This window comes from Procambarus clarkii, chromosome 19 (assembly GCF_040958095.1).
Source record: "Procambarus clarkii isolate CNS0578487 chromosome 19, FALCON_Pclarkii_2.0, whole genome shotgun sequence".
In the NCBI taxonomy this organism is placed as follows: Eukaryota; Metazoa; Arthropoda; class Malacostraca; order Decapoda; family Cambaridae; genus Procambarus; species Procambarus clarkii.
The window spans coordinates 1,375,510-1,401,864 of record NC_091168.1 but is presented as its reverse complement, the minus strand read 5'-3'; the positions used below and the strand labels follow the sequence as shown (position 1 = coordinate 1,401,864).

General features: G+C 45.6%; 1 protein-coding gene across 3 annotated transcripts in view; it reads left to right on the top strand.

Moving 5' to 3' along the window:
• The window catches only part of LOC123749972 (3-galactosyl-N-acetylglucosaminide 4-alpha-L-fucosyltransferase FUT3-like), a 247,895-nt gene that overhangs the window by 159,529 nt on the left and 62,011 nt on the right, over positions 1 to 26,355 (top strand). For all 3 annotated transcript variants that reach the window (XM_069326910.1, XM_069326909.1, XM_069326911.1), the window contains exon 5: positions 3,927 to 4,068. In XM_069326910.1, the coding sequence (XP_069183011.1) occupies positions 3,927 to 4,068 (142 nt within the window). The remainder of the gene's footprint in view (positions 1 to 3,926; positions 4,069 to 26,355) is intronic.

The window sequence follows — 26,355 nt, the reverse complement described above, 5'->3', positions numbered from 1 at the left end:
GCTCACTTTCTTCTGTCCCATCTCATTCCCTTTCTTGGTGCGCATTCAGCTGATGGAGGGAGCTGTTCCATGGGTGTGAGGATTTGTGTGGTGGATAATAGGGTCTCAGAGGATACTGGAGTGAGGGGTAGGGGGGTCAAGTGAAGGGGGTACAGAGAGGGTAAGGGATGAAGAGGGAGGGTGGACTGGGAAAGGGGGGAGGCAGGACATGGTGGGAGTAGGGGAGGGGTCGCAGGGTGGGAATGGGGTGAGGGGGAGGGAGAGTTGGCTGAGCATTTGATTGGGGGTATGGGTGGATTCTATGCAGACGAGGGCTGTGGAGTTGCCCTCCCCTCTGGTGTTACTGGGTTGTTGGTTTTGGGTTCCCCTCACCTCTGAGGATGTTGTGTTGGGGGTTGTGATTTCCTGGTTTTCTCCTCTTGCATTGCGCTTCTTCCTTGCTTCTACCGCCATGGTCCTCTCTTCCCTCGTCATGTTCCTCTGGAGGAATACTTTTTTGAATTCTCCCATATACTGCAGTTGGCTCTTCCTTGTTAAAATCTTCTCCTTTGTTGTCTCGTTTGCAAACACAATCTTTAACACAAAGTCTTTGTCCTTGTTGTACCAGCCTAACCTGAAATCAATGCTATGTTTTGCCTCTCCATCTCTAGCCCATTCAGTATTTTATTTACCATTGCTCTGTACTTATCATCCGATTCTTTCCTGTTGGAGCCATCCTGCTCCTTATTACCCACAGGTACCACTGATCTTTCTTTCCAGCAGCTGACTAGTGCATCTTGCTGCTGTGTGTGTGTATGAGGGTGTGTGTGTGTGTGTGTGTGAGTGTGTGTACTCACCTATTTGTACTCATCTATTTGTGCTTGCAGGATCGAGCATTGGCTCTAGGATCCCGCCTTTTCAGCCATCGGTTGTTTACAGCAATGACTCCTGTCCCATTTCCCTATCATACCTAATTTTAAAATTATGAATAGAATTTGCTTCCACAACCTGTTCCCCAAGTGCATTCCATTTTTCCACTACTCTCACGCTAAAGGAAAACTTCCTAACATCTCTGTGACTCTTCTGAGTTTCCAGTTTCCACCCATGTCCCCTCGTTCTGTTATTATTACATGTGAACATTTCATCTATTTCCACTTTGTCAATTCCCCTGAGTATTTTATATGTTCCTATCATATCTCCTCTCTCCCTTCTTTTCTCTAGTGTCGTAAGGTTCAGTTCCCTCAGACGTTCTTCATATCCCATCCCTCGTAAATCTGGGACAAGCCTCGTCGCAAACCTCTGAACCTTCACTAGTTTCCTTATGTGTTTCTTCAGGTGGGGGCTCCATGATGGCGCGGCATACTCAGAGACTGGTCTCATGTAGGCAGTGTAAAGCGCCCTAAAAGCCTCCTCACTTAGGTTTCTGAATGAAGTTCTAATTTTCGCCAGTCTAGAGTACGCTGCTGTCGTTATCCTATTTATATGTGCCTCAGGAGATAGATTAGGTGTCACATCCACTCCCAGGTATCTTTCTCGAATCATTACAGGTAGGCAGTTCCCCTTCATTGTGTACTGTCCTTTTGGTCGTCTATCATCTGATCCCATTTCCATAACTTTACATTTACTGGTGTTGAACTCCAGTAGCCATTTCCCTGACCATCTCTGCAACCTATTTAAGTCCTCTTGGAGGATCCTACAATCTTCATCTGTCACAACTCTTCTCATTAATTTTGCGTCATCCGCAAACATTGACATGTATGATTCCACTCCTGTAAACATATTATTTACGTAAATTAGAAAGAGGATTGGGCCCAGCACCGATCCTTGAGGTACTCCACTCGTTACTGCTCGCCAGTCCGACTTCTCGTCCCTTACCATTACCCTCTGGCTCCTTCTGTTAGGTAGTTCCTCACCCATGCTAGGGCCTTTCCGCTTACTACTGCCTGCCTCTCAAGTGTGTGTGTGTGTGTGTGTGTGTGTGTATTCACCTAGTTGTGCTTGCGGGGGGTTGAGCTCTTCTCTTTCGGCCCGCCTCTCAACTGTTAATCAACTGTTTCAACTACTACAATTATTTTTTATCACCACACACACACACACACACACACCAGGAAGCAGCCCGTGACAGCTGACTAACTCCCAGGAACCTATTTACTGCTGGGTAACAAGGGCATAGGGTGAAAGAAACCCTGCCCATCGTTTCTCGCTGACGCCCGGGAATGAACCCGGGACCACAGGATCATGTGTGTGTGTGTGTGTGTGTGTGTGTGTGTGTGTGTGTGTGTGTGTGTGTGTGTGTGTGTGTGTGTGTGTGTATGTGTGTACTCACCTAGTTGTGCTTGCGGGGGTTGAGCTCTGACTCTTTGTTCCCGCCAATCAACTGGTGTACAGATTCTTGAGCCTACTGGGCTCTATCAAATCTACATTTAAAACTGTGTATGGAATCTCCCTCCACCACATCACTGCTTAATGCCTTCCATTTCCTAACTACTCTGACACTGAAAAAATTCTTTCTAATGTCACTGTGGCTCATTTGGATACTAAGTTTCCACCTGTGTCCCATTGTTTGTATTCCATCCTTTCTAGAGAGTTTGTCTTTGTCCACCCTATCATTTCCCCTGAGAATTTTGTAGGTGACTATCATGTCTCCCCTATTCTTCTGTTTTCCAGGGACGTGAGGTTCAGCTCCCTTAGCCTTTCCTCGTAGCTCATACCTCTCAGTTCCGGGACTATTCTGGTGGCATACCTGTGAATCTTCTTTAACCTTGTCTTGCGTTTAACTAGGTATAGACTCCAGGCTGGAGCTGCATATTTCAGGATTGGTCTGACATAGGTGGTATGCAAGATCTTGAACGATTTCTTAGACAAGTTTCTAAAGGCAGTTGGCCAATCAAGCATATACCACTGATTACATCCTTTTGTTGTGAATCTCTGGGGACAGGTTCGGTGTGATATCAACTCTCAGATATTTCTCTCTATTTGACTCTTGCAGAATTTAACCTCCCAGATGGTTCCTTGTGTTCAGCCTTCTGCTCCTTTCGCCTAATTTCATTACTTTACACTTTCAGGAATTGAACTTTAGAAGCTATTATCTAGACCATTTCTTCAGTTTGTCCAGTTCGTCCTATAATCTCTGTCTCTCTTCATCTATCTTGATTCTTCTCATAATTTTTACATCATCAGCAAGCATTGAGAGAAATGAGTCTATACCCTCTGGAAGATCGTTTGCATATATTAGAAACTGGATGGGTCCTAGTACAGAGCCCTTCTGGACTTCGCTGGTGACATCTCGCCACTCTGGTGTCTACCTTCCCCCTCACAGTTATTCGTTGTTTCCTATTGCTTAGATACTCCCTTATCCACTGGAGCACCTTACCTTTCACTCCTGCCTGTTGCTCCAACTTTTGTAACAGCCTTTTAAGGGGTAATGTGTCAAAGGCTTTCTGACAGTCCAGTCCAGACAGAAGAAAATGCAGTCCGCCCACCCTTCTCTTTCTTGCCTAATTTTTGTTGCTTGGTCAAAGAATTCTAATAAACCTGTGAGGCACGATTTTCCATCTCTGAAACCATGCTGGTGATGTGTTACAAAGATATTTCCCTCCAGATTTTTTACGAGCCTTTTCCTCACGATCTTCTCCATCGCAATGCATGGTATGCAAGTCAGGGAAACTGGCCTGCAGTTCGGTGCCTCTTGCCTGTCTCCCTTTTTGTATATTGGGATTAGCTGTCGTCCAGCATTCCGGTAGGTCTCCTATTTCCAGTGAGCTGTTATACACCGTAGAGAGTGGAACACTTAGTGCTTCAACACCTTCTTTTGGTATCCACAGTGAGATTCTATCAGGACCTTTGTCACATTCAGCTCCAACAGATTCCTTTTGACCTCATCAATGGTAAGGTCAAATTCCTCCAATGTGTAAATGTGTGCGACATTAGTTCTCTCCATTTTTCAGGTTCAGATCTGGCACCACTCCTAAGGCTTTTGTTTACATTGAGCGACAGTTCGTCCATAACGGGTGGGTTAAGTACCACATGTTGGACGTGGAGCACAACCTGTGTCCCCTGCCCTGTAAGGTCACTACTGACCTTAGTGAGGTACGTTACCACCCCCCTGCCCCATAAGGTCACTACTGACCTTAGTGAGGTAAGGTACCACCCCCTGCCCTGTAAGGTCACTACTGACTTAAGTGAGGTAAGGTACCACCCCCTGCCCTGTAAGGTCACTACTGACTTAAGTGAGGTAAGGTACCACCCCCCCCAACCCTGAAGGTCACTACTGACCTTAGTGAGCTAAGGTACCACCTCATCCCCCAACCCTGAAGGTCACTACTGACCTTAGTGAGCTAAGGTACCACCCCCCAACCCTGAAGGTCACTACTGACCTTAGTGAGCTAAGGTACCATCCACCTGCCCTGTAAGGTCACCACTGACTTTAATGAGGTAAAGTATCACACCACTGCCCTGTAAGGTCACCACTGACTTTAGTGTGGTAGGGTATCACCCCTACCCTGTAAGGTCACCACTAACCTTAGTGAGCTTAAGTACCACCCCCCTGCTCTGCAAGGTCACCACTAATCTTAGTGAGGTAAGGTACCACCCCCTCCTGCCCTGTAAGGTCATTACTGACCTTAGTGAGGTAAGGTACCACCCTCCCTGCCCTGTAAGGTCACCACTAACCTTAGTGAGGTAAGGCACCACACTCCCCTGCCCTGCAAGGTCTCCACTAACCTTAATAAGGTAAGGTACCACCCCCCTGCCTTGTAAGGTCTCCACTAACCTTAGTGAGGAAAGGTACCACTCCCCCCTGCCCTGTAAGGTCACCACTAACTTTAGTGAGGCAAGGTACCCCCTTCCCTGCACTGTAAGGTCACCACTAACCTCAGAGAGGTAAGGTACCACCCCCTACCCTGTAAGGTCTCCACTAACCTTAGTGAGGTAAGGTACCACCCCTTTGCCCTGTAAAGTCATTACTGACCTTAGTAAGGGAAGGTACCACCCTCCCTGCCCAGTAAGGTCACCACTAACCTTAGTGAGGTAAGGTACCACCACCCGCTGCCCTGTAAGGTCACCACTAACTTTAGTGTGGTAAGATACCACTCCTCTCCTGACCTGTAAGGTCACCACTAACTTTAGTGTGGTAAGGTAACAGACCCCTGCCCTGCAAGGTCACCACTAACTTTAGTGAGGTAAGGTACCACCACCCATGCTCTGTAAGGTCACCACTAACCTTAGTGAGGTAAGATACCACCCCTCCCCTGCCCTGTAAGGTCACCACTAACTTTAGTGAGGTAAGGTACCAACCCCCTGCCCTCTAAGGTCACCACTAAACTTACTGAGGTAAGGTACCACCCCCCTGCCCTGCAAGGTCACCACTAACCTTAGTGAGGAAAGGTACCACCCCCTGCCCTGTAAGGTCACCACTAACCTTAGTGAGGTAAGGTACCACCGCCCCCTGCCCTGTAAGGTCACCGCTAATCTTAGTGAGGTAAGGTACCACAGCCCCCTGCCCTGTAAGGTCACCCTAACCTTAGTGAGGTAAGATACCAGCCATTCCCTGCCCTGTAAGGTCACCACAATTCTTACTGAGGTAAGGTATTAGCCCTGCCCTGTAAGGTCCTCACTAACTTTAGGGAGGTAAGGTACCACCCCACCCCCACCCAGTAAGGTCACTACTAACCTTAGTGAGGTAAGGTACCAAACCCCTGCCCTGAAAGGTCTCCACTAACCTTAGTGAGGTAAGGTACCAACTTCCTGCCCTGTAAGGTCACCACCAACCTTAGTGAGGTAAGGTACTCCCCCTGACCTGTAAGGTCACTACTGACCTTAGTGAGGTAAGGTACCACCCCCCTGCCCTGTAAGGTCACTACTGACCTTAGTGAGTTACGTTATCACCCCCCTTACTGTGTAAGGTCACTACTGACCTTAGTGAGGTAAGGTACAAACCCCTTGCCCAGTACAGTCAACACTAACCTTAGTGAGGTAAGGTACAACCCCCTTGCCCTGTAAAGTCACCACTGACCTTAGTGAGATAAGGGACCACCCCTCCCATGCCCTGTAAGGTCACCACTAAATTTAGTGAGGTAAGGTACCACCACCCTACCCTGTAAGGTCACCACTAATCTTAGTGAGGCAAGATACCACCCCGGCCCTGTCCTGTAAAGTCACCACTAAGCTTAGTGAGGTAAGGTACCACCACCCCCTGCCCTGTAAGGTCACCACTAACCTTAGTGAGATAAGGGACCACCCCTCCCATGCCCTGTAAGGTCACCACTAAATTTAGTGAGGTAAGGTAATACCCCCCTGCCCTGTAAGGTCACCACTAACATAAGTGAGGTAAGATACCACCCCTCCTCTGCCCTGTAAGGTCACCATTAACTTTAGTGAGGTAAAGTACCAACCCCCCCTGCCCTATAAGGTCTCCACTAACCTTAGTGAGGTAAGGTACCACCACCCTGCCCTGTATGGTCACCACTGACCTTAATGAGGTAAAGTACCACACCCCTGCCCTGTAAGGTCACCACTGAACTTAGTGTGGTAAGGTACAACCCCCCTGCCCTGTAAGGGTATTACTGACCTTAGTGAGGTAAGGTACCACCCTCCCTGCCCTGTAAGGTCACCACTAACCTTAGTAAGGTAAGGTACCACCTTCCTGCCCTGTAAGGTCACCAATAATCTTAATGAAGTAAGGTAAAACCACCCTGCCCTGTAAGGTCACCACTAACTTTAGTGAGGTAAGGTACCACCCTCCCCTGCCCTGCAAGGTCTCCACTGACCTTAGTGAGGTAAGGTACCACCCCCTGCCCTGCAAGGTCACTACTGACCTTAGAGAGGTAAGGTAGCGCCCTCCCCACTGCCCTCCAAGGTCACCACTAACCTTAGTGAGGAAAGGTACTACCCCCCTGCCCTGTAAGGTCACCACTAACCTTAGTGAGGTAAGGTACCAACGCCCCCTGCTCTGTAAGGTCACCACTAATCTTGGTGAGGTAAGGTACCACCGCCTTCTGCTCTGTAAGGTCACTACTAACCTTAGTGAGGTAAGATACCAGCCCTTCCCTGCACTGTAAGGTCACCACTATTCTTACTGAGGTAATGTATTAGCCCTGCCCTGTAAGGTCATCACTAACTTTAGGGAGGTAAGGTACCACCCCACCCCCGCCCAGTAAGGTCACTACTAACCTTAATGAAGTAAGCTACCAAACCCCTGCCATGAAAGGTCTCCACTAACTTTAGTGAGGTAAGGTACCATCCCCCTGCCCTGTAAGGTCACCACTAACCTTAGTGAGGTAAGGTACCAACCTCCCTGCCCTGTAAGGTCACCATTAACCTTAGTGAGGTAAGATACCCCCCCCCAGCCCTGTATGGTCACTACTGTCCTTAGTGAGGTAAGGTACCACACCTTTCCCTGTAAGGTCACTACTGCCCTTAGTGAGATACGTTATTACCCCCCTTACCCAGTAAGGTCACCACTGACCTTAATGAGGTAAAGTACCACACCTCTACAATGTAAGGTCACCACTGACCTTAGTGTGGTAAGGTACCACCCCTACCTTGTAAGGTCACCACTAACTTTAGTGAGGTAAGGTGCACCCCCCTGCCTTGTAAGATCACCACAAACCTTAGGTACCACCCCCCTGCTCTGTAAGGTCACCACTAACCTTAGTGAGGTAAGGTATTACCCCCCTGCCCTGAAAGGTCATTACTGACCTTAGTGAGGTAAGGTACCACCCTCCCTGCCCTGTAAGGTCGCCACTAACCTTAGTGAGGCAGGGTACCTCCTCCCTGTCCTGTAAGGTATCCACTAACCTTAGTGATATCAGGAACCCCCCCCCCCTCTACCGTGAAAGGTCACCACTAACTTTAATGAGGTAAGGTACCACCCCACTGCCCTGTAAGGTCTCCACTAACCTTAGTGAGGTACGGTACCACCCCCCGCCCCTGCTCTGTAAGGTCACCACTAACCTTAGTGAGGTAAGGTACCACCCCTTTTGCCCTGAAAGGTCACCACTAAGTTTAGTGAAGTAAGGTACCACCACCATGACCTGTAGGGTCACCACTAACATTAGTGAGGTAAGGTACCACCCTCCCCTCCCCTGCAAGGTCACCACTAACCTTAGTGGGGTAAGGATCCACCCCCCCCCTGCTCTGTAAGGTCATTACTAACTTTAATGAGGTAAGGTACCACTCCCTGCCCTGTAAGGTCTCAACTAACCTTAGTGAGGTAAGGAACCACCCCCCCCTGCCCTGTAAGGTCTCCACTAACCTTAGTGAGGTAAGGTACTACCCCCCTGCCCGGTAAGTTCATCACTAATTTAGTGAGGTTAGGTACCATCCCCCCTGACTTATAAGGTCACCACTTACCCTAGTGAAGTAAGGTACCACCCCCTGTTCTGTAAGGTCACCACTAACCTAAGTGAGGTAAGGTACCCCCTGCCTGTAAGGTCACTACTGACCTTCTTAAGGTAAGGTAACACCCCCTACCCCTGTAAGGTCACCACTAACCTTACTGAGGTAAGGTAACACCCCCGGCCCCTGCCCTGTATGGTCACCACTAACCGGAGTGAGGTAAGGTACCACCCCCGCCCCCTGCCCTGTAAGGTCACCACTAACCTTAGTGAAGTAAGGAACCACTACCCCTACCCTGTAAGGTCACCACTAACCTTATTGGGGTAAGGAACCACCCTCATGCCCTACAAGGTCACCACTAACCTTAGTGAGGTTAGGAACCACATTCTAAGGTCACCACTAAGCTTAGTGAGGTTAGGTACCCCCCCTGCCCTGTAAGGTCACGACTAACCTTAGTGAGGTAAGGTACCACCCTCCCAGCCCTGTAAGGTCACCACTAACCTGTATGAGGTAAGGTACCACACACTCCTGCCCTAAAAGGTTACCACTAACTTTAATGAGGTAAGGTACTACCCATCTGCCCTGTAAGGTCACCACTAACTTTAGTGATGTAAGGTACCACCACCCTGCCCCCTAAAGGTCACCACTAATCTTAGTGAGGTAAGGCACCACCCTCCCCTGCCCTACAAGGTCTCCACTAACCTTAGTGAGATAAGGTACCACCCCCCTGCCTTTACGGTCAACACTAACATTAGTGAGGTAAGGTACCACCCGCCTGCCCTGTAAAGTCACCACTAACTTTAGTGAGGTAAGGTACCACTACCCTGCCCTGTAAGGTCACCACTAACTTTAGTAAGATGTGGTACCACCCTCCCCTCCCCTGCAAGGTCATTACTAACCTTAGTTAGGTAAGCATCCACCTCCCCTGCCCTGTAAGGTCATCACTAACTTTAGTGAGGTAACTTACCACCCCCTGCCCTGTAAGGTCTCCACTAACCTTAGTGAGGTAAGGAACCACTCCCCCCCCTGCCCTGTAAGGTCTCCACTAACCTTAGTGAGGTAAGGTACCACCCCTCTGCCCGGTAAGGTCATCACTAATTTGGTGAGGTAAGGTGACTCCCCCCTGACTTGTAAGGTCACCGCTTACCCTAGTGAAGTAAGGTACCAACCCTTGTTCTGTAAGGTCACCACTAACCTAAGTGAGGTAAGGTAACCCCCTGCCTGTAAGGTCACTACTGACTTTCTTAAGGTAAAGTAACACCCCTACCCTGTAAGGTCACCACTAACCTTAGTGAGGTAAGGTACCACCCCCGCCCCCTGCCCTGTAAGGTCACCACTAACCGTAATGAGGTAAGGTACCACCCCCGCCCCCTGCCCTGTAAGGTCACCACTAACCTTAGTGAGGTAAGGAACCACTACCCCTACCCTGTAAGATCCCACTAACCTTATTGGGGTTAGGTACCACCCCCCTGCTCTGCAAGGCCACCACTAACCTTATGGGGTGAGGAACCACATTCTAATGTCACCACTAACCTTAGTGAGGTAAGGTACCACCCTCCCAGCCCTGTGTGTCACCACTAACCAATATGAGGTAACGTACCACACTCCTGCCCTAAAAGGTTACCACTAACTTTAATGAGGTAAGGTACTACCCATCTGCCCTGTAAGGTCACCACTAACTTTAGTGATGTAAGGTACCACCACCCTGCCCTCTAAAGGTCACCAGTAATCTTAGTGAGGTAAGGCAGCACCCTCCCCTGCCCTACAAGGTCTCCACTAACCTTAGTGAGATAAGGTACCACCCCCCTGCCTTTACGGTCAACACTAAAATTATTGAGGTAAGGTACCACCCGCCTGCCCTGTAAAGTCACCACTAACTTTAGTGAGGTAAGGTACCACCACCCTGCCCTGCAAGGTAACCACTAACCTTAGTAAGGTGTGGTACCACCCTCCCCTGCCCTGCAAGGTCACCACAAACCATAGTGAGGTAAGGTACCACCCTGCCCTGCCCTGCAAGGTCTCCACTAAAATTAGTGATGTAAGGTACCACCACCCTGCCCTGTAAGGTCACCACTAACCTTAGTGAGGTAAAGTACCACTACCCCTACCCTGTAAGGTCACCACTAACTTTATTAAGGTAAGGGACCACCCCCCTACCCTGAAAGGTCTCCACTAACCTTAGTGAGGTAAGGAACGACATTCTAAGGTCGCCACTAACCTTAGTGAGGTAAGGTACTCTCCCCTGCCCTGTAAGGTCACCAGGAACCTTAGTGAGGTAAGGTACCACCCCCCTGCACTGTAAGGTCACCACTAAAACTTGTGAGGAAAGGTACCACCCCTCTGCACTGTAAGGTCTCCACTAACCTTAGTGATCGAAAGGTACCATACCCTTACCCTGTAAGGTCACCACTAACCTTAACGAGGTAAGGTACCACCCCCGCTGCCCTGTAACGTCACCACTATCTTTAGTGAGGTAAAGTACCACCACCCTGCCCTGTAAGGTCTCCACTAACCTTAGTGAGGTAAGGTACCACCCCCCTGCCCTGTAAGGTCACTTCTAGCCTTAGTGAGGCAAGGTACCACCTTTTTTGCCCTGAAAGGTCACCACTAACTTTAGTGAGGTAAGGTACCACCACCCTGACCTGTAGGGTCACTACTAACGTTAGTGAGGAAAAGTACCACCACCCCCCCTGCCCTGTAAGGCCACCACTAATTTAGTGAGGTAAGATACCCCCCCTTTCCCTGTAAGGTCACCACTAACCTTAGTGAGGTAAGGTACCATCCCCTGCCCTATACGGTCACTATTGACCTTCTTGAGGTAAGGTACCACCCCTTACCCTGTAAGGTCACCACTATCCTTGGTGAGGTATGGTACCCCCTGCCCTGAAAGGTCACCACTAACCGTAGTGAGGTAAGGTACCAGTCCCCCTGCCCTGTAAGGTCACCACTAACCTTAAATGAGGTAAAGTACCCTCCTGCCCTGTAAGGTCACCACTAACTGTAGTGATGTAAGGTACCACTCCCCTGCCCTATAAGGTCACCACTAACCTTAGTGAGGTAAGGTACCACCACCCCAACCCTGTAAGGTCACCACAAACCTTAGTGAGGTAAGGTACCACCCTTATGCCCTACAAGGTCGCCATTACTGTAGTGATGTAAGGTAACACCCCCCTGCCCTATAAGGTCACCATTAACCTTAATGAAGTAAGGTACCACCACCCTGCCCTTTAAAGTCACCACTAACCTTAGTGAGGTAATGTACCACCATCCCGTGCCCTGCAAGGTCTCCACTAACCTTAGTAAGGAAAGGCACCACCCCCTCTGCCCTGTAAGGTCACCACTAACCCTCGTGAGGTAAGGCACCATCCCCCTCTGCCCTGTAAGGTCACCACTAATTTAGTGAGGTAAGGTACCACCGCCCCCTGCCCTGTAAGGTCACCGCTAATCTTAGTGAGGTAAGGTACCACTGCCCCCTGCCCTGTAAGGTCACCCTAACCTTAGTGAGGTAAGATACCAGCCCTTTCCTGCCCTGTAAGGTCACAACTATTCTTACTGAGGTAAGGTATTAGCCCTGCCCTGCAAGGTCATCACTAACTTTAGGGAGGTAAGGTACCACCCCACCCCCACCCAGTAAGGTCACTACTAACCTTAGTGAGGTAGGGTACCAAACCCCTGCCCTGAAAGGTCTCCACTAACCTTATTGAGGTAAGGTACCACCCGCCTGCCCTGTAAAGTCACCACTAACTTTAGTGAGGTAAGGTACCACCACCCTGCCCTGCAAGGTAACCACTAACCTTAGTAAGGTGTGGTACCACCCTCCCCTGCCCTGCAAGGTCACCACAAACCATAGTGAGGTAAGGTACCACCCTGCCCTGCCCTGCAAGGTCTCCACTAAAATTAGTGATGTAAGGTACCACCACCCTGCCCTGTAAGGTCACCACTAACCTTAGTGAGGTAAAGTACCACTACCCCTACCCTGTAAGGTCACCACTAACTTTATTAAGGTAAGGAGCCACCCCCCTACCCTGAAAGGTCTCCACTAACCTTAGTGAGGTAAGGAACGACATTCTAAGGTCGCCACTAACCTTAGTGAGGTAAGGTACTCTCCCCTGCCCTGTAAGGTCACCAGGAACCTTAGTGAGGTAAGGTACCACCCCCCTGCACTGTAAGGTCACCACTAAAACTTGTGAGGAAAGGTACCACCCCTCTGCACTGTAAGGTCTCCACTAACCTTAGTGATCGAAAGGTACCATACCCTTACCCTGTAAGGTCACCACTAACCTTAACGAGGTAAGGTACCACCCCCGCTGCCCTGTAAGGTCACCACTATCTTTAGTGAGGTAAAGTACCACCACCCTGCCCTGTAAGGTCTCCACTAACCTTAGTGAGGTAAGGTACCACCCCCCTGCCCTGTAAGGTCACAACTAGCCTTAGTGAGGCAAGGTACCACCTTTTTAGCCCTGAAAGGTCACCACTAACTTTAGTGAGGTAAGGTTTCACCACCCTGACCTGTAGGGTCACTACTAACGTTAGTGAGGAAAAGTACCACCCCCCCCCCTGCCCTGTAAGGTCACCACTAATTTAGTGAGGTAAGATACCCCCCCTTTCCCTGTAAGGTCACCACTAACCTTAGTGAGGTAAGGTACCATCCCCTGCCCTATACGGTCACTATTGACCTTCTTGAGGTAAGGTACCACCCCTTACCCTGTAAGGTCACCACTATCCTTGGTGAGGTATGGTACCCCCTGCCCTGAAAGGTCACCACTAACCGTAGTGAGGTAAGGTACCAGTCCCCCTGCCCTGTAAGGTCACCACTAACCTTAAATGAGGTAAAGTACCCTCCTGCCCTGTATGGTCACCACTAACTGTAGTGATGTAAGGTACCACTCCCCTGCCCTATAAGGTCACCACTAACCTTAGTGAGGTAAGGTACCACCACCCCAACCCTGTAAGGTCACCACAAACCTTAGTGAGGTAAGGTACCACCCTTATGCCCTACAAGGTCACCATTAACTGTAGTGATGTAAGGTAACACCCCCCTGCCCTATAAGGTCACCATTAACCTTAATGAAGTAAGGTACCACCACCCTGCCCTTTAAAGTCACCACTAACCTTAGTGAGGTAATGTACCACTATCCCGTGCCCTGCAAGGTCTCCACTAACCTTAGTAAGGTAAGGCACCACCCCCTCTGCCCTGTAAGGTCACCACTAACCCTCGTGAGGTAAGGCACCATCCCCCTCTGCCCTGTAAGGTCACCACTAATTTAGTGAGGTAAGGTACCACCGCCCCCTGCCCTGTAAGGTCACCGCTAATATTAGTGAGGTAAGGTACCACTGCCCCCTGCCCTGTAAGGTCACCCTAACCTTAGTGAGGTAAGATACCAGCCCTTTCCTGCCCTGTAAGGTCACAACTATTCTTACTGAGGTAAGGTATTAGCCCTGCCCTGCAAGGTCTCCACTGACCTTAGTGAGGTAAGGTACCAACCCCCTGCCCTGTAAGGTCACCACTAACCTTAGTGAGGTAAGGTACCCACCCTGCCCTGTAAGGTCACTACTGACCTTAGTGAGGTAAGGTACCACCCCCCTGCCCTGTAGGGTCACTACTGACCTTAGGGAGTTACGTTATCTCCCCCCTTACTGTGTAAGGTCACTACTGACCTTAGTGAGGTAAGGTACACACCCCTTGCCCAGTACGGTTAACACTAACCTTAGTGAGGTAAGGTACAACCCCCTTGCTCTGTAAGGTCACCACTGACCTTAGGTAAGGTACCATGTCCGTGTCCTGTAAGGTCACTATTGACATTAGTGAGGTAAGGTACCACCATTTTACCCTGTAAGGTCACAACTAATCTTAGTGAGGTAAGGTACCACCCCGGCCCTGTCCTGTAAGGTCACCACTAAGCTTAGTGAGGTAAGGTACCACCACCCCCTGCCCTGTAAGGTCACCACTAACGTTAGTGAGATAAGGGACCACCCCTCCCATGCCCAGTAAGATCACCACTAAATTTAGTGAGGTAAGGTAATACCCCCCTGCCCTGTAAGGTCACCACTAACATTAGTGAGGTAAGGTACCACCCCCCCCCCTGCCCTGTAAGGTAACCACTAACCTTAGTGATGTAAGATACCACCCCTCCCCTGCCCTGTAAGGTCACCACTAACTTTAGTGAGGTAAAGTACCAACCCCCCCCTGCCCTAAAAGGTCTCCACTAACCTTAGTGAGGTAAGGTACCACCACCCTGCCCTGTAAGGTCACCACTAACCATAGTGAGGTAAGGTACCACACCCCTGCCCTGTAAGGTCATCACTGAACTTAGTGTGGTAAGGTACAAGCCCCCCTGCCCTGTATGGTTATTACTGACCTTAGTGAGGTAAGGTACCCACCCTTATGCCCTACAAGGTCACCATTAACTGTAGTGATGTAAGGTAACACCCCCCTTAGGTACCCTCCCTGCCCTGTAAGGTCACCACTAACCTTAATAAGGTAAGGTACCATCTCCCTGCCCTGTAAGGTCACCAATAATCTTAATGAAGTAAGGTACAACCACCTTGCCCTGTAAGTTCACCACTAACTTTAGTGAGGTAAGGTATCACCACCCTGCCCTGTAAGGTCACCACTAACCATAGTGAGGTAAGGTACCACCCTCCCCTGCCCTGCAAGGTCTCCACTAACCTTAGTGAGGTAAGGTACCACCCTTCTTCCCTGTAAGGGCACCACTAACCTTTGTGAGGTAAGGTACCACCCCTTTGCCCTGTAAGGTCACCACTAACTTTATTGAGGTAAGGTACCACCACCCTGCCCTGAAATGTCTCCACTGAACTTAGTGAGGTAAGGTACCACCCTCCTCTGCCCTGCAAGGTCACCACTGACCTTAATGAGGTAAAGTACCACACCCCTGCCCTGTAAGGTCACCACTGAACTTAGTGTGGTAAGGTACCCACACTTTCCCTGTAAGGCCACTACTAACCTTAGTGTGGTAAGGTACCACCCCCCCCCCTGCCCTGTAAGGTCACCACTAACCTTAGTGAGGTAAGATCCCCCCCTGCCCTGTAAGGTCACCACTAACCTTAGTGAGGTAAGATCCCCCCCTGCCCTGTAAGGTCACTACTGTCCTTAGTGAGATACGTTATTACCCCCCTTACCCTGTAAGGTCACTACTGACCTTAGTGAGGTAAGGTACCACCCCCTGCTCTGTAAGGTCACTACTGACCTTAGTGAGGTAAGGTACCACCCCCCTGCCCTGTAAGGTCACTACTGACCTTTGAGAGGTAAGGTACCACTCTCCCCCTGCCCGGTAAGATCACCACTAACCTTAGTGAGGTAAAGTACCACCCCCCCCCGTGCCCTGTAATGTCACTACAGACCTTAGTGAGGTAAAGTACCACCCCCCCCCGTGCCCTGTAATGTCACTACAGACCTTAGTGAGGTAAGGTACCACCCCTTTGTCCTGTAAAGTCAGTACTGACCTTGGTGAGATAAGGTACCAACACCCTACCCCGTAAGGTCACCACTAATTTTAGTGAGGAAAGGTACCACCACCCCAACCCTGTAAGGTCATCACTAACCTTAGTGAGGTAAGGTAACACCCCCCTGCCCTGTAAGGTTACCACTAACTTTAGTAAGGTAGGGTACCACCCCCCCTACCCTGAAAGGTCACCACTATCCTTAGTGAGGTAAGATACCACCCCTCCCCTGCCCTGTATGGTCACCACTAACTTTATTGAGGTAAAGTATCACCCCCCCCCCCCCTGCCCTGTAAGGTCTCCACTAACCTTAGTGAGGTAAGGCACCACCACCCTGCCCTGTAAGGTCACCACTGATCTTAATGAGGTAAAGAACCACACCTCTGCAATGTAAGGTCACCACTGACCTTAGTGTGGTAAGGTACCACCCCTACCTTGTAGGGTCACCACTAACTTTAGTGATGTACAGTACCATCCCCTGCCATGTAAGATCACCACTAACCTTAGTGACCTTAGGTACCACCCCCCCTGCTCTGTAAGGTCACCACTAACCTTAGTGAGGTAAGGTACCACCCCCCCTGCCCTGAAAGGTCATTACTGACCTTACTGAGGTAAGGTACCACCCCCGCCCCCTGCCCTGTAAGGTCACCACTAACCTTAGTGAGGCAGGGTACCTCCTCCCTGTCCTGAAAGGTATCCACTAACCTTAGTGATGCAAGGAACCACCCCCCCCCCTTCTACCGTGAAAGGTCACCACTAACTTTAATGAGGTAAGGTACCACCCCCCTGCCCTGTAAGGTCTCCACTAACCTTAGTGAGGTAAGGTACCACCCGTTTTGCCCTGAAAGGTCACCACTAAGTTTAGTGAGGTAAGGTACCACCACCCTGACCTGTAGGGTCACCACTAACATTAGTGAGGTAAAGTACCACCCTCCCCTCCCGTGCAAGGTCACCACTAACCTTAGTGAGGTAAGGATCCACCCCCCCTGCTCTGTAAGGTCATCACTAACTTTAGTGAGGTAAGGTACCACCCCCTGCCCTGTAAGGTCTCAACTAACCTTAGTGAGGTAAGGAACCCCCCCCCCTGCCCTGTAAGGTCTCCACTAAGCTTAGTGAGGTAAGGTACCACCCCCCCCTGCCCGGTAAGGTCATCACTAATTTAGTGAGGTATGGTACCATCCCCCCTGACTTATAAGGTCACCACTTTCCCTAGTGAAGTAAGGTACCACCCCCTGTTCTGTAAGGTCACCACTAACCTAAGTGAGGTAAGATACCCCCCCTGCCTGTAAGATCACTACTGACCTTCTTAAGGTAAGGTAACACCCCGTACCCTGTAAGGTCACCACTAACCTCAGTGAGGTAAGGTACCCCCCCTGCCCTGTAAGGTCACCACTAACCGTAGTGAGGTAAGGAACCACTATCTCTACCCTGTAAGGTCACCACTAACCTTATTGGGGTAAGGTACCACCCCTATGCCCTGCAAGGTCACCACTAACCTTAGTGAGGTGGGGAACCACATTCTAAGGTCACCACTAAGCTTAGTGAGGTTAGGTACCCCCCCCCCCCCCCTGCCCTGTAAGGTCATGACTAAGCTTAGTGAGGTAAGGTTCCACCCTCCCAGCCCTGTAAGGTCACCACTAACCTGTATGAGGTAAGGTACCACACACTCCTGCCCTAAGAGGTTACCACTAACTTTAATAAGGTAAGGTACTACCCATCTGCCCTGTAAGGTCACCACTAATTTTAGTGATGTAAGGTACCACCACCCTGCACTCTAAAGGTAACCACTAATATTAGTGAGGTAAGGCACCACCCTCCCCTGCCCTACAAGGTCTCCACTAACCTTATTGAGATAAGGTAACACCCCCTTGCCTTAACGGTCAACACTAACCTTATTGAGGTAAGGTACCACCCGCCTGCCCTGTAAAGTCACCACTAACTTTAGTGAGGTAAGGTACCAACACCCTGCCCTGTAAGGTCACCACTAACCTTAGTGAGGTAAAGTACCACTACCCCTACCCTGTAAGGTCACCACAAACTTTATTGGGGTTAGGTACCACCCCCTTACCCTGCAAAGTCTCCACTAACCTTAGTGAGGTAAGGAACGACATTCTAAGGTCACCACTAACCTTAGTGAGGTAAGGTACTCTCCCCTGCCCTGTAAGGTCACCAGGAACCTTAGTGAGGTAAGGTACTACCCCCCTGCACTGTAAGGTCGCCACTAACCTTAGTGAGGAAAGGTACCACCCCCCTTCCTGGTAAGGTCACCACTAACTTTAGTGAGGTAAGTTACAACCCCTTGCCCTGTAAAGTCTCCACTAACCTTAGTAAGGTAATGTAACAAGCCGCTGCCCTGTAAGGTCTCCACTAACCTTAGTGAGGTAAGGTACCATCCCAGCAAACACAAATCATCTACACAACGTTCGCCTATCTCTTCCCATAGGTGTGGGAATGATTTGCATTGAGAATGGTGCAGGAGAGCCTTTGAGAAACTTTTACTCAAAAAATCCAAACACGAAGGTTTAATTATAAATTGTTTTTCTACAATTATTTTCTTCCAAATGTAAAACAAATAGTTTTTACATGTTTAAATATAAAATTTATGGTGTTTTTTTGTAAAATTCATTAATAAATTGTGAATGATATATGTTGGCTGAGTGAAACCTTTAAAATCCATTTAGTTATAATATGAACAGAAAAAAGTAGTTTTCCAAATTTTCTAAAAATCGCTCTTTTTAACACAATTTGACTCCTTATGCATTCCACTAAACACTATATCATGTTTAAATATATAATTTATGTATTATTCCCTAAAATAATTTATATAAATTATATATAAGTTGCTGGAAAGTGGTGTGAAAGAATCGGAAAACTTTTTGTTGTGTTATAATTGGAATGTTCTTATTAACTATGTCTCAAGTTCACAGTTTATCAAACAAGAATATTAACATTCGTCAACTCTTAAAATCTTGTATGTTATCTTGCTGGTGCAAAATGGGTGAATCTTTAGGAACAGCTAGTATCTATATATCACAAATGGTGTTTTCCCTAACTCAAACAATGTAGGGTTTATTATTTTACACATATTTCTAATGACTCTTAGATGTTTACATTCTCTGAAGTATAATTGTGAAGGCTGTGTCCATCACTCTCAACACAGATTCTTAAACTCCTCTCTGCAGGTTCAACTATATAATTAGTTTCCATTTTGAATCTCCATGGACATTTGTATCCAAAATGAAACCAATGTGGTTTCCTTCAGCGCCTTCAGCCAGCACATTTGCTCATTCATTTCCACAGATTCCAACATGGTAGGGGATTTACAGAAATTTGTATATTCATGTTGTTATATATTAAAAATATGAATGCAGTTCAATATGATAAGACAAATACATGAGTTTATGATAAATTCGTTTTCTGTGATATTGATATGCTCTTTTTTTCTTTAAACGGCAGACTAAACTAAAGTGCTCACATCAACAGATTTGATGTATAAATGGTCAACGCTCAACAGAGTTAGTATAAATGTATTAGTATAAATCTTACTTGTCTCATTGTTAATTCACATTCAATGTCAACTTCTGGTTTTGATGTGGCACGTTTGGCCAAGTCACCCCACCCCATCTTGTGGGCGGTTGTGGAAAGGGTTACAGAGGCACATAATGGGCTCAGGGACTGAACCCCACAATTCATTTAGCTAAGCAAGTTACAATCTTGATGAGCTAGTTACAAAAATTCAATATAAGTCATCACATCAACAATGGGTTCGAGATCGACCTCAAGTACAGGTTCTAAATTAAGCAACTGACATATGTGGAGAGCTAGTATCAAAATTTATATGTTTGTCCTGCACACCGCCCCCCATCCAGTGGGCAGCGGTGGATAGGTTACAATCACTTAGTTGTTATCTACAGTTAGAAAACTGGGGATATTTGGCTAAAATTTCTGGTAGCAGATCATTTTGAATGAAATATTGACACATCGCTGGAACATTGGTTATAGAATTGTCTCTAAATTCATGTATCTTTTCGCACTCCATCACATAGTGACGGACGGTGTGCGAATAATTTTGTTGACACAGTTTACATTTGGTCAGGTCTACATCAGCAGATAATGAGAATTCCCAGAGATACTTGTAACCGAGTCTAAGCCGAGCAGTAGTAACATCTAGAAGTCTGCTGATTTTATTGGATGATCCATAGATGTGTGGCTCCTCTTGTATGATAGTATGATGATAGATGGAATTACTAGTTCCAGTTTCCAGTTTAATTCCAGTTTCTAGGCAGGCGATGAGTACTCACAAGAACCTTAAGCGTCAAAACAAAAATGTGTATACTCTTTTTACTCTCCTGACCTTAGTTCTCGAGCTATGTATTTCATTTTGGTACCAACGTGTTCGCAATAACATTCTCTAGAAGAACATCAGTAAAAACGGTCACCAAAAGTTATATGAATACCAGCACCCAATAAATACCTACGTAGATGACTCGCCGTGAGTGCCCAATAGCAACAAAATGTTTTTACTCTTGGGATTGTTATCACTTCCACACTTGTCCTACAGCGTTAATTTTGGTATCAATGTACTCGCAATGAAAATCCCAACACGGTGATATGAATATAAATGTAGAATAATGATCGCTGCCCACCCGCAAGAGTGTGGGAAGTGGCGGAACTGTTACCCAGTATTGGTGACACGACGACACATGGGCGATACAGCGCTTTGAAAGTTTATAATTATTTCACTGTCCTGACATTATTATTGTATGTACGTCATTCATTTTTGTGCCAATGTTTTCGCAATAGAATGTTCTATGAGCCCGTAGGTAAAAAAGAGCAACAAAGCGTAAGATAGAATAGCACCATATATAATAACAACGCTGGTACATATCAGTGAGCGTCAAACACACACGAAATGTGTGTTTGATGGTGGTCAAACGATGTTTGATGTGTTTGATCAGGTGATGTCCTGATCCGCCTAATTAAAGTATGAATTATGTTGAGAAAAAATAAGAAAAAAGGGAAAAAACAGGGGTGGGAGAAACATGACAGAAAAAGAGTAAAAATACAATTTGGTCAACAAAACAGCATTGTTTAAAATAAAAGATATGGATTGACATTTTGGTGGTTAGGTAGGTTACATTGAGTTAATTAGGTAGTACTTAGTGTTTATCTGTTATAGATAGGAGCTGCCTGGTATGGGCTAATAGGCCTTCTGCAGTTACCTTTGTTTTTATGTTTTTGCCCTGTAACCTAAATGGTTAGAGAGGCACATATATGGGCTTAGGGACTGAACCCCACACTACATTTAGCTAAGCTGGTTACAATCTTGATGATATAGTTACAAAATTCTGTATAAGTCGTCACATTATCAATGGGTTCGAGATCAACCACAATTTCCTGAATGGATATAACAAAGGGGATATTAATAGGGTATTAAAATTGTCAACACACGATAGAACACGAAACAATGGGTATAAATTGGATAAGTTTAGATTTAGGAAAGACTTGGGTAAATACTGGGTCAGTAACAGGGTTGTTGATTTGTGGAATTTTTCTTAACTTATAAATTTATCTTTATTTATCTTAAACTGGTTGGGAGAGGTACAGTTTTTAACATAATTGGGAAGGTCATTCCGCATTCGAGGTCCCTTGATTTGTAAAGCATTTCTAGTTTGACTAAGTCGTACTCTTGGAATATCAAATAGGTATTTGTTTCTGGTGTGGTGCTCATGGGATCTGTTACAACCTTCTAGGAAGCTTTTAAGGTCAGGATTGACATTACAGTGCAGCGTTTTATATATATAAAATACACATGAGAGTATGTGCAGGGACTTAATATCTAACATATTCAGAGATTTGAGTAAGGGGTCCATATATACTGCCCGGTTGCCTGAAATGCTATATGCCTACTATAGTAGCTTTAGGTATTGTATGCACTAGTTCTATCTATAAATCCAACATTATGTTTGTAAATCAACTATGTATGTACTTTCCTGAATAAAATTGACTTTACTGTACACTTATATTCTCTGTGGATTTGTTATCCCCTATCGTTTGGGAGAAAAAAAATTACTAATACGTTCGGCGAATGACTTTGACTTCAACTTCACTTTGACTTCGTTCATGTCATCGTATTTTCCGTAATATATAAAGGTTATGACAATGCAATTATATTATTGTGTGCAAATAAGTTTGAAATTTCATGTACCCTAAAAAAAGTAAAATAAAGAATAAGAATAATTAAATAATTGTTGTAGTAAATTGTCGCACGTTCATCATACGCAAACGAACACACAGTTTGGAGCGTCAGTACAACATGACCGCCGCCATTTTAAAACACGGCTTCGAATGTAAGTAATGTTTTTCTCGTACTAACACTGTGTTATACAATAGATTAGGTCTTGAATTCACAAATTTAGTTGTTACATCTGACAGAGTATGTTAGACGGTGTAATGCTGGTCCATGTTGACGTATTTGTGGGCTTGGTTGGTTTAAATGTGGAGGCGAGGCCTGGCTGTGCTGGTGTATGTGGAGGCGAGGCCTGGCTGTGCTGGTGTATGTGGAGGCGAGGCCTGGCTGTGCTGGTGTATGTGGAGGCGAGGCCTGGCTGTGCTAGTGTGTATGTGGAGGCGAGGCCTGGCTGTGCTAGTGTGTATGTGGAGGCGAGGCCTGGCTGTGCTAGTGTGTATGTGGAGGCGAGGCCTGGCTGTGCTGGTGTATGTGGAGGCGAGGCCTGGCTGTGCTAGTGTGTATGTGGAGGCGAGGCCTGGCTGTGCTAGTGTGTATGTGGAGGCGAGGAATGTACAACACTCCCCAATAGGAAGAAAACCCACTGGGTTCTAGGCTAGGTTAGGCTTATCTGTAATAATTGAATTAAGCCTAGCAAAGCCTAGAACCTAGTTCAGTAATTTAAAAAATGTTGTAACTTGAAAAATGCCATTCAATACATTAAACAATTTAAATATTTTCAGGCAATCAACACAACCCTTTCTTGTTGGCTAACCCTCTCTCATGTTGGTCAATAATTTAATTATTTTGTTATGGAGTAATCTTTGTTGTTGAAATGTAGTCTTTTTGAGACTACATTTCAAATGTAGTGTGTGTGGAGGCGTGTATGTTAGGTATTACCTAACATACATGGTCTAATATATCTATCTGTGTGAAATAGATTAAATCCATTTATTTGATATTCAGCTAATAGTTCTGTATTTTCTACATTCATCCATGTTTTGGTAAGTGCAATAATATGTATTGTTTCATTGCAGATTAGAGATTCTAGATAGTTCTAGATTTCTGAAGTACTGAAACGCGCGCCATACAGGCTTGGTGGATCTAGGTGCAAGGTAAAATTATTTACATTTACTTGTTTTTTTTATTTATATGCATATATATATATATATATATATATATATATATATATATATATATATATATATATATATATATATATATATTATATATATGTGTGTATATGTATTTGTATGTATATAAATTTGTGTGTAAATCACGGAAATTAACTTGAGGAAACTGGCAACCAAAAACCAGTAGGCAGTCTACTGTATTTTATCAAACCCTTATTAGAATAATAGATCTTGTAATAATTTTGCAAAAATAGTGGCATTTACTATTTTTAAAAGATTATTAAAAAATTTACCGATATGGTGCATTCGGAAGACAAACCAAATTTTTTCACTATACATACATATATACATACATACGTTGGTACATATATCTAATTGATTTTTTCTAACAGTTAAACAGAAAATAGTTTAATGGTATTTATTTATTACATTAGAAAGTTATAAAATCTAATGTTGAGATTGAAAGACATACATTATACTCTATTGCCTTAAAGTTTATGCATTATTGTAACAGGTACAAATGCTGTCCTAGTTGGGAGGTGCATATTGTAATGACACAGTGAGATATATTTACATATCAAGTATTGCTGATATGTTGAAGCATGTACTGAACAAGATTGGTGGAAACAGATACAAGGTTAAGATTGCTGTAGTCTAGTCTAATTCAATCATTTTTAGTAAGCTTTGAGAACATTTATGGTTGAAGTTGCCAGTGCCAGTGGACCACTTTGTGCTTTAGGCCTGGTGGAGCTTGGTCCACCAGGCTGTTGTTTGGAGTGGCCCGCAGATCCACATACAGTCTGCATATGATATACAGTCTGTTGATCAATTGAACTACAGTAGTTAGTTTTTATCATCCGAATGCACCAATATGTGTTCATTCTTTCCAGATGAAGGAACTAGGTAATATTCATCATCTGAATGCACCATCTGAAGCTTTTCCACACTCATGATACACGAGAGGTTTAAAAAACTTTTAAAACTTTTAAAACTTTTTGACCTATGTATTTAAAAGCAATTCTAAAGTTAAAAAGTGTAGCATAGGCCCCTCGCAGAATGTTCTTAATATGATCCTCAGGTTATAGTTTTCTATCTAAAACCACCCCTAGATCTCTTTCTTGATCAGAATTCTTTATAGATCTCTGTGGCTCGATCATAGAAACTGAGTAAATTCGTTACACTGGACCTTCCAGATCGAATACCATGCTGACAGTCTGATATATCATTCAGTACGTCTGCATCTGAAATTGAGCAATACCGGATTTATTATTTGGTTTTATAAATTTTATACTTATAATCTTAACTTATTTCAGAGACCACGAGTAATCTGGGCTTCGAACTCAACAGAAAAGCCTTCCGTAGACCTGCTTCTTTGCTACATAATAGACAAAATTTAGTAAGTATTGATTTATTATGTGTTTGTTTATTTATTTATTTTTTCTTTATATACAAGAAGGTACATTGGGGGAGAGTACAGTGACTTGAAGTTATACATTCTTGTAAAGCAACTAGCACTCATAGCGTTTCGGGCAGATCTAAGTATAGACCAAGGAACTTACCATCTTTTTTATTTCTGATGTTAACATTGTGTAACTGTAGATGAATTGCATTTGTTGATTTGCTCCCAAGTAAGATGTTGTAGGTCCTTTCTATGTTTAGTGTGAGTTTGTTGGTTGACATTAATAAGTGGATTTTTTTTTAATTTATTGTTTACATCATTATTTAATATGAGTGGGTTGGAGTCTGAGTAGATGAGGTTAGTGTCATCATTATCTCATATCTCAGTGATTTTGTCGTAATGGTCAAGTAGCTGTACTGTACAAGTAGAGGACATGAGAGATAGCTGTAAGAGGTATTTCAATATCTTCCTGCTCTAAATCCATGTTGGCCTGGATTGTGGAGGTCATTGGTCTCTATAAAACTAGTAACCTGACTCCTGATCACTCTCAAATAATTTTATTATGTGGGATGTTAGTGCAATTGGTCTATAATTCTTTGCCAATGCTTGTGTTGGGTTGTGTTGTTTTGGTAGTGATGTGCAATGTGTTGTTTTGGTAGTGATTCGTCCAGTTCTGGTAGTAGTGTGGTTGTTGTGTGGTGTAGTACTTGTGTGCTTGTTAATGACTTGCATTCCAGTCTTGTGGGTATCTCCTTTCCCCTACGGGCCAACTGCATTGTTCTTACCTAGCATTTTGCTTTGTTTGGGTATGAATGTTTGTGTGCCGTATATTTTGCAAAATTTGCCATATATCTCATTATTTACTCCTCTGCCTAGCAACAAGTCTGTCTAATTATACTCATTAACTGTTTTTCAAAGTTCCCTATAGTGTCCTTTATTGAAATCGAGTTCATGAACCGTTTCAATGTTCTTATTTTCTTCTAGATTATATCTTAAAGTATATTTAAATGTTATTGTTATTAGTGTTATTAAATGTTATTGTGACATTGCATTGCAATTGAGCTATGTTGTTTACCATACCGTTCATTTCGTGAGTATAAGTATAGATGCCACACTTGTGACAGGTAAAACCATGCCTTTTTTGAAAAACAGCACCGTCTGTTGCACGTAAGAGCAACCCACACTATATTATGTTGCGATATTATTTCAATATTTCCGATTGCATTGATAATTTGAATTTTCATAGATTTCAATTTATTTTCGTTTCGATTTAATAATTTTGTGTGACATTGCATTGAAATTGAGCTGTGTTGTTTACCATACTGTTCATTTCATGAGTAAAGTTTATTTTTTTATTTTTTCATTTCATTTTTTTAGCTGTTCTTATTTTTCAGTGATGGGAATATCAGATCATTTGATGTTCCCAATTTTCTGATGGAAGCATCAGACCATTATAGAATGCATCGGATGAGGTAGTTTGGAATGGTGGGGAGGACGAGAGGGGGGGATGGTGGGGAAGACGAGGGGACAGAGGAGAGGGTAATGGTGGGGAGGACGAGGGGACTGGGGAGTGGGGGATGGTGGGGACAGGGGAATGCTGGGGAGGACAAAGGGACAGGTGAATGGGAGATGGTGGGGGAGGAAGAAGGGACAGGGGAGGGGAAAATGGTAAGGAGGATGATGGGACAGGGAAGTGGGAATAGTGGGGAGGATGTGGGGACGGGGAAGTGGGAAGGACGAGAGGACTGTGGAATGGGGAATGGCAAAGTGAATTATAATTATATATATTAATTAATTCTTATAAATTTCCAGAAGCC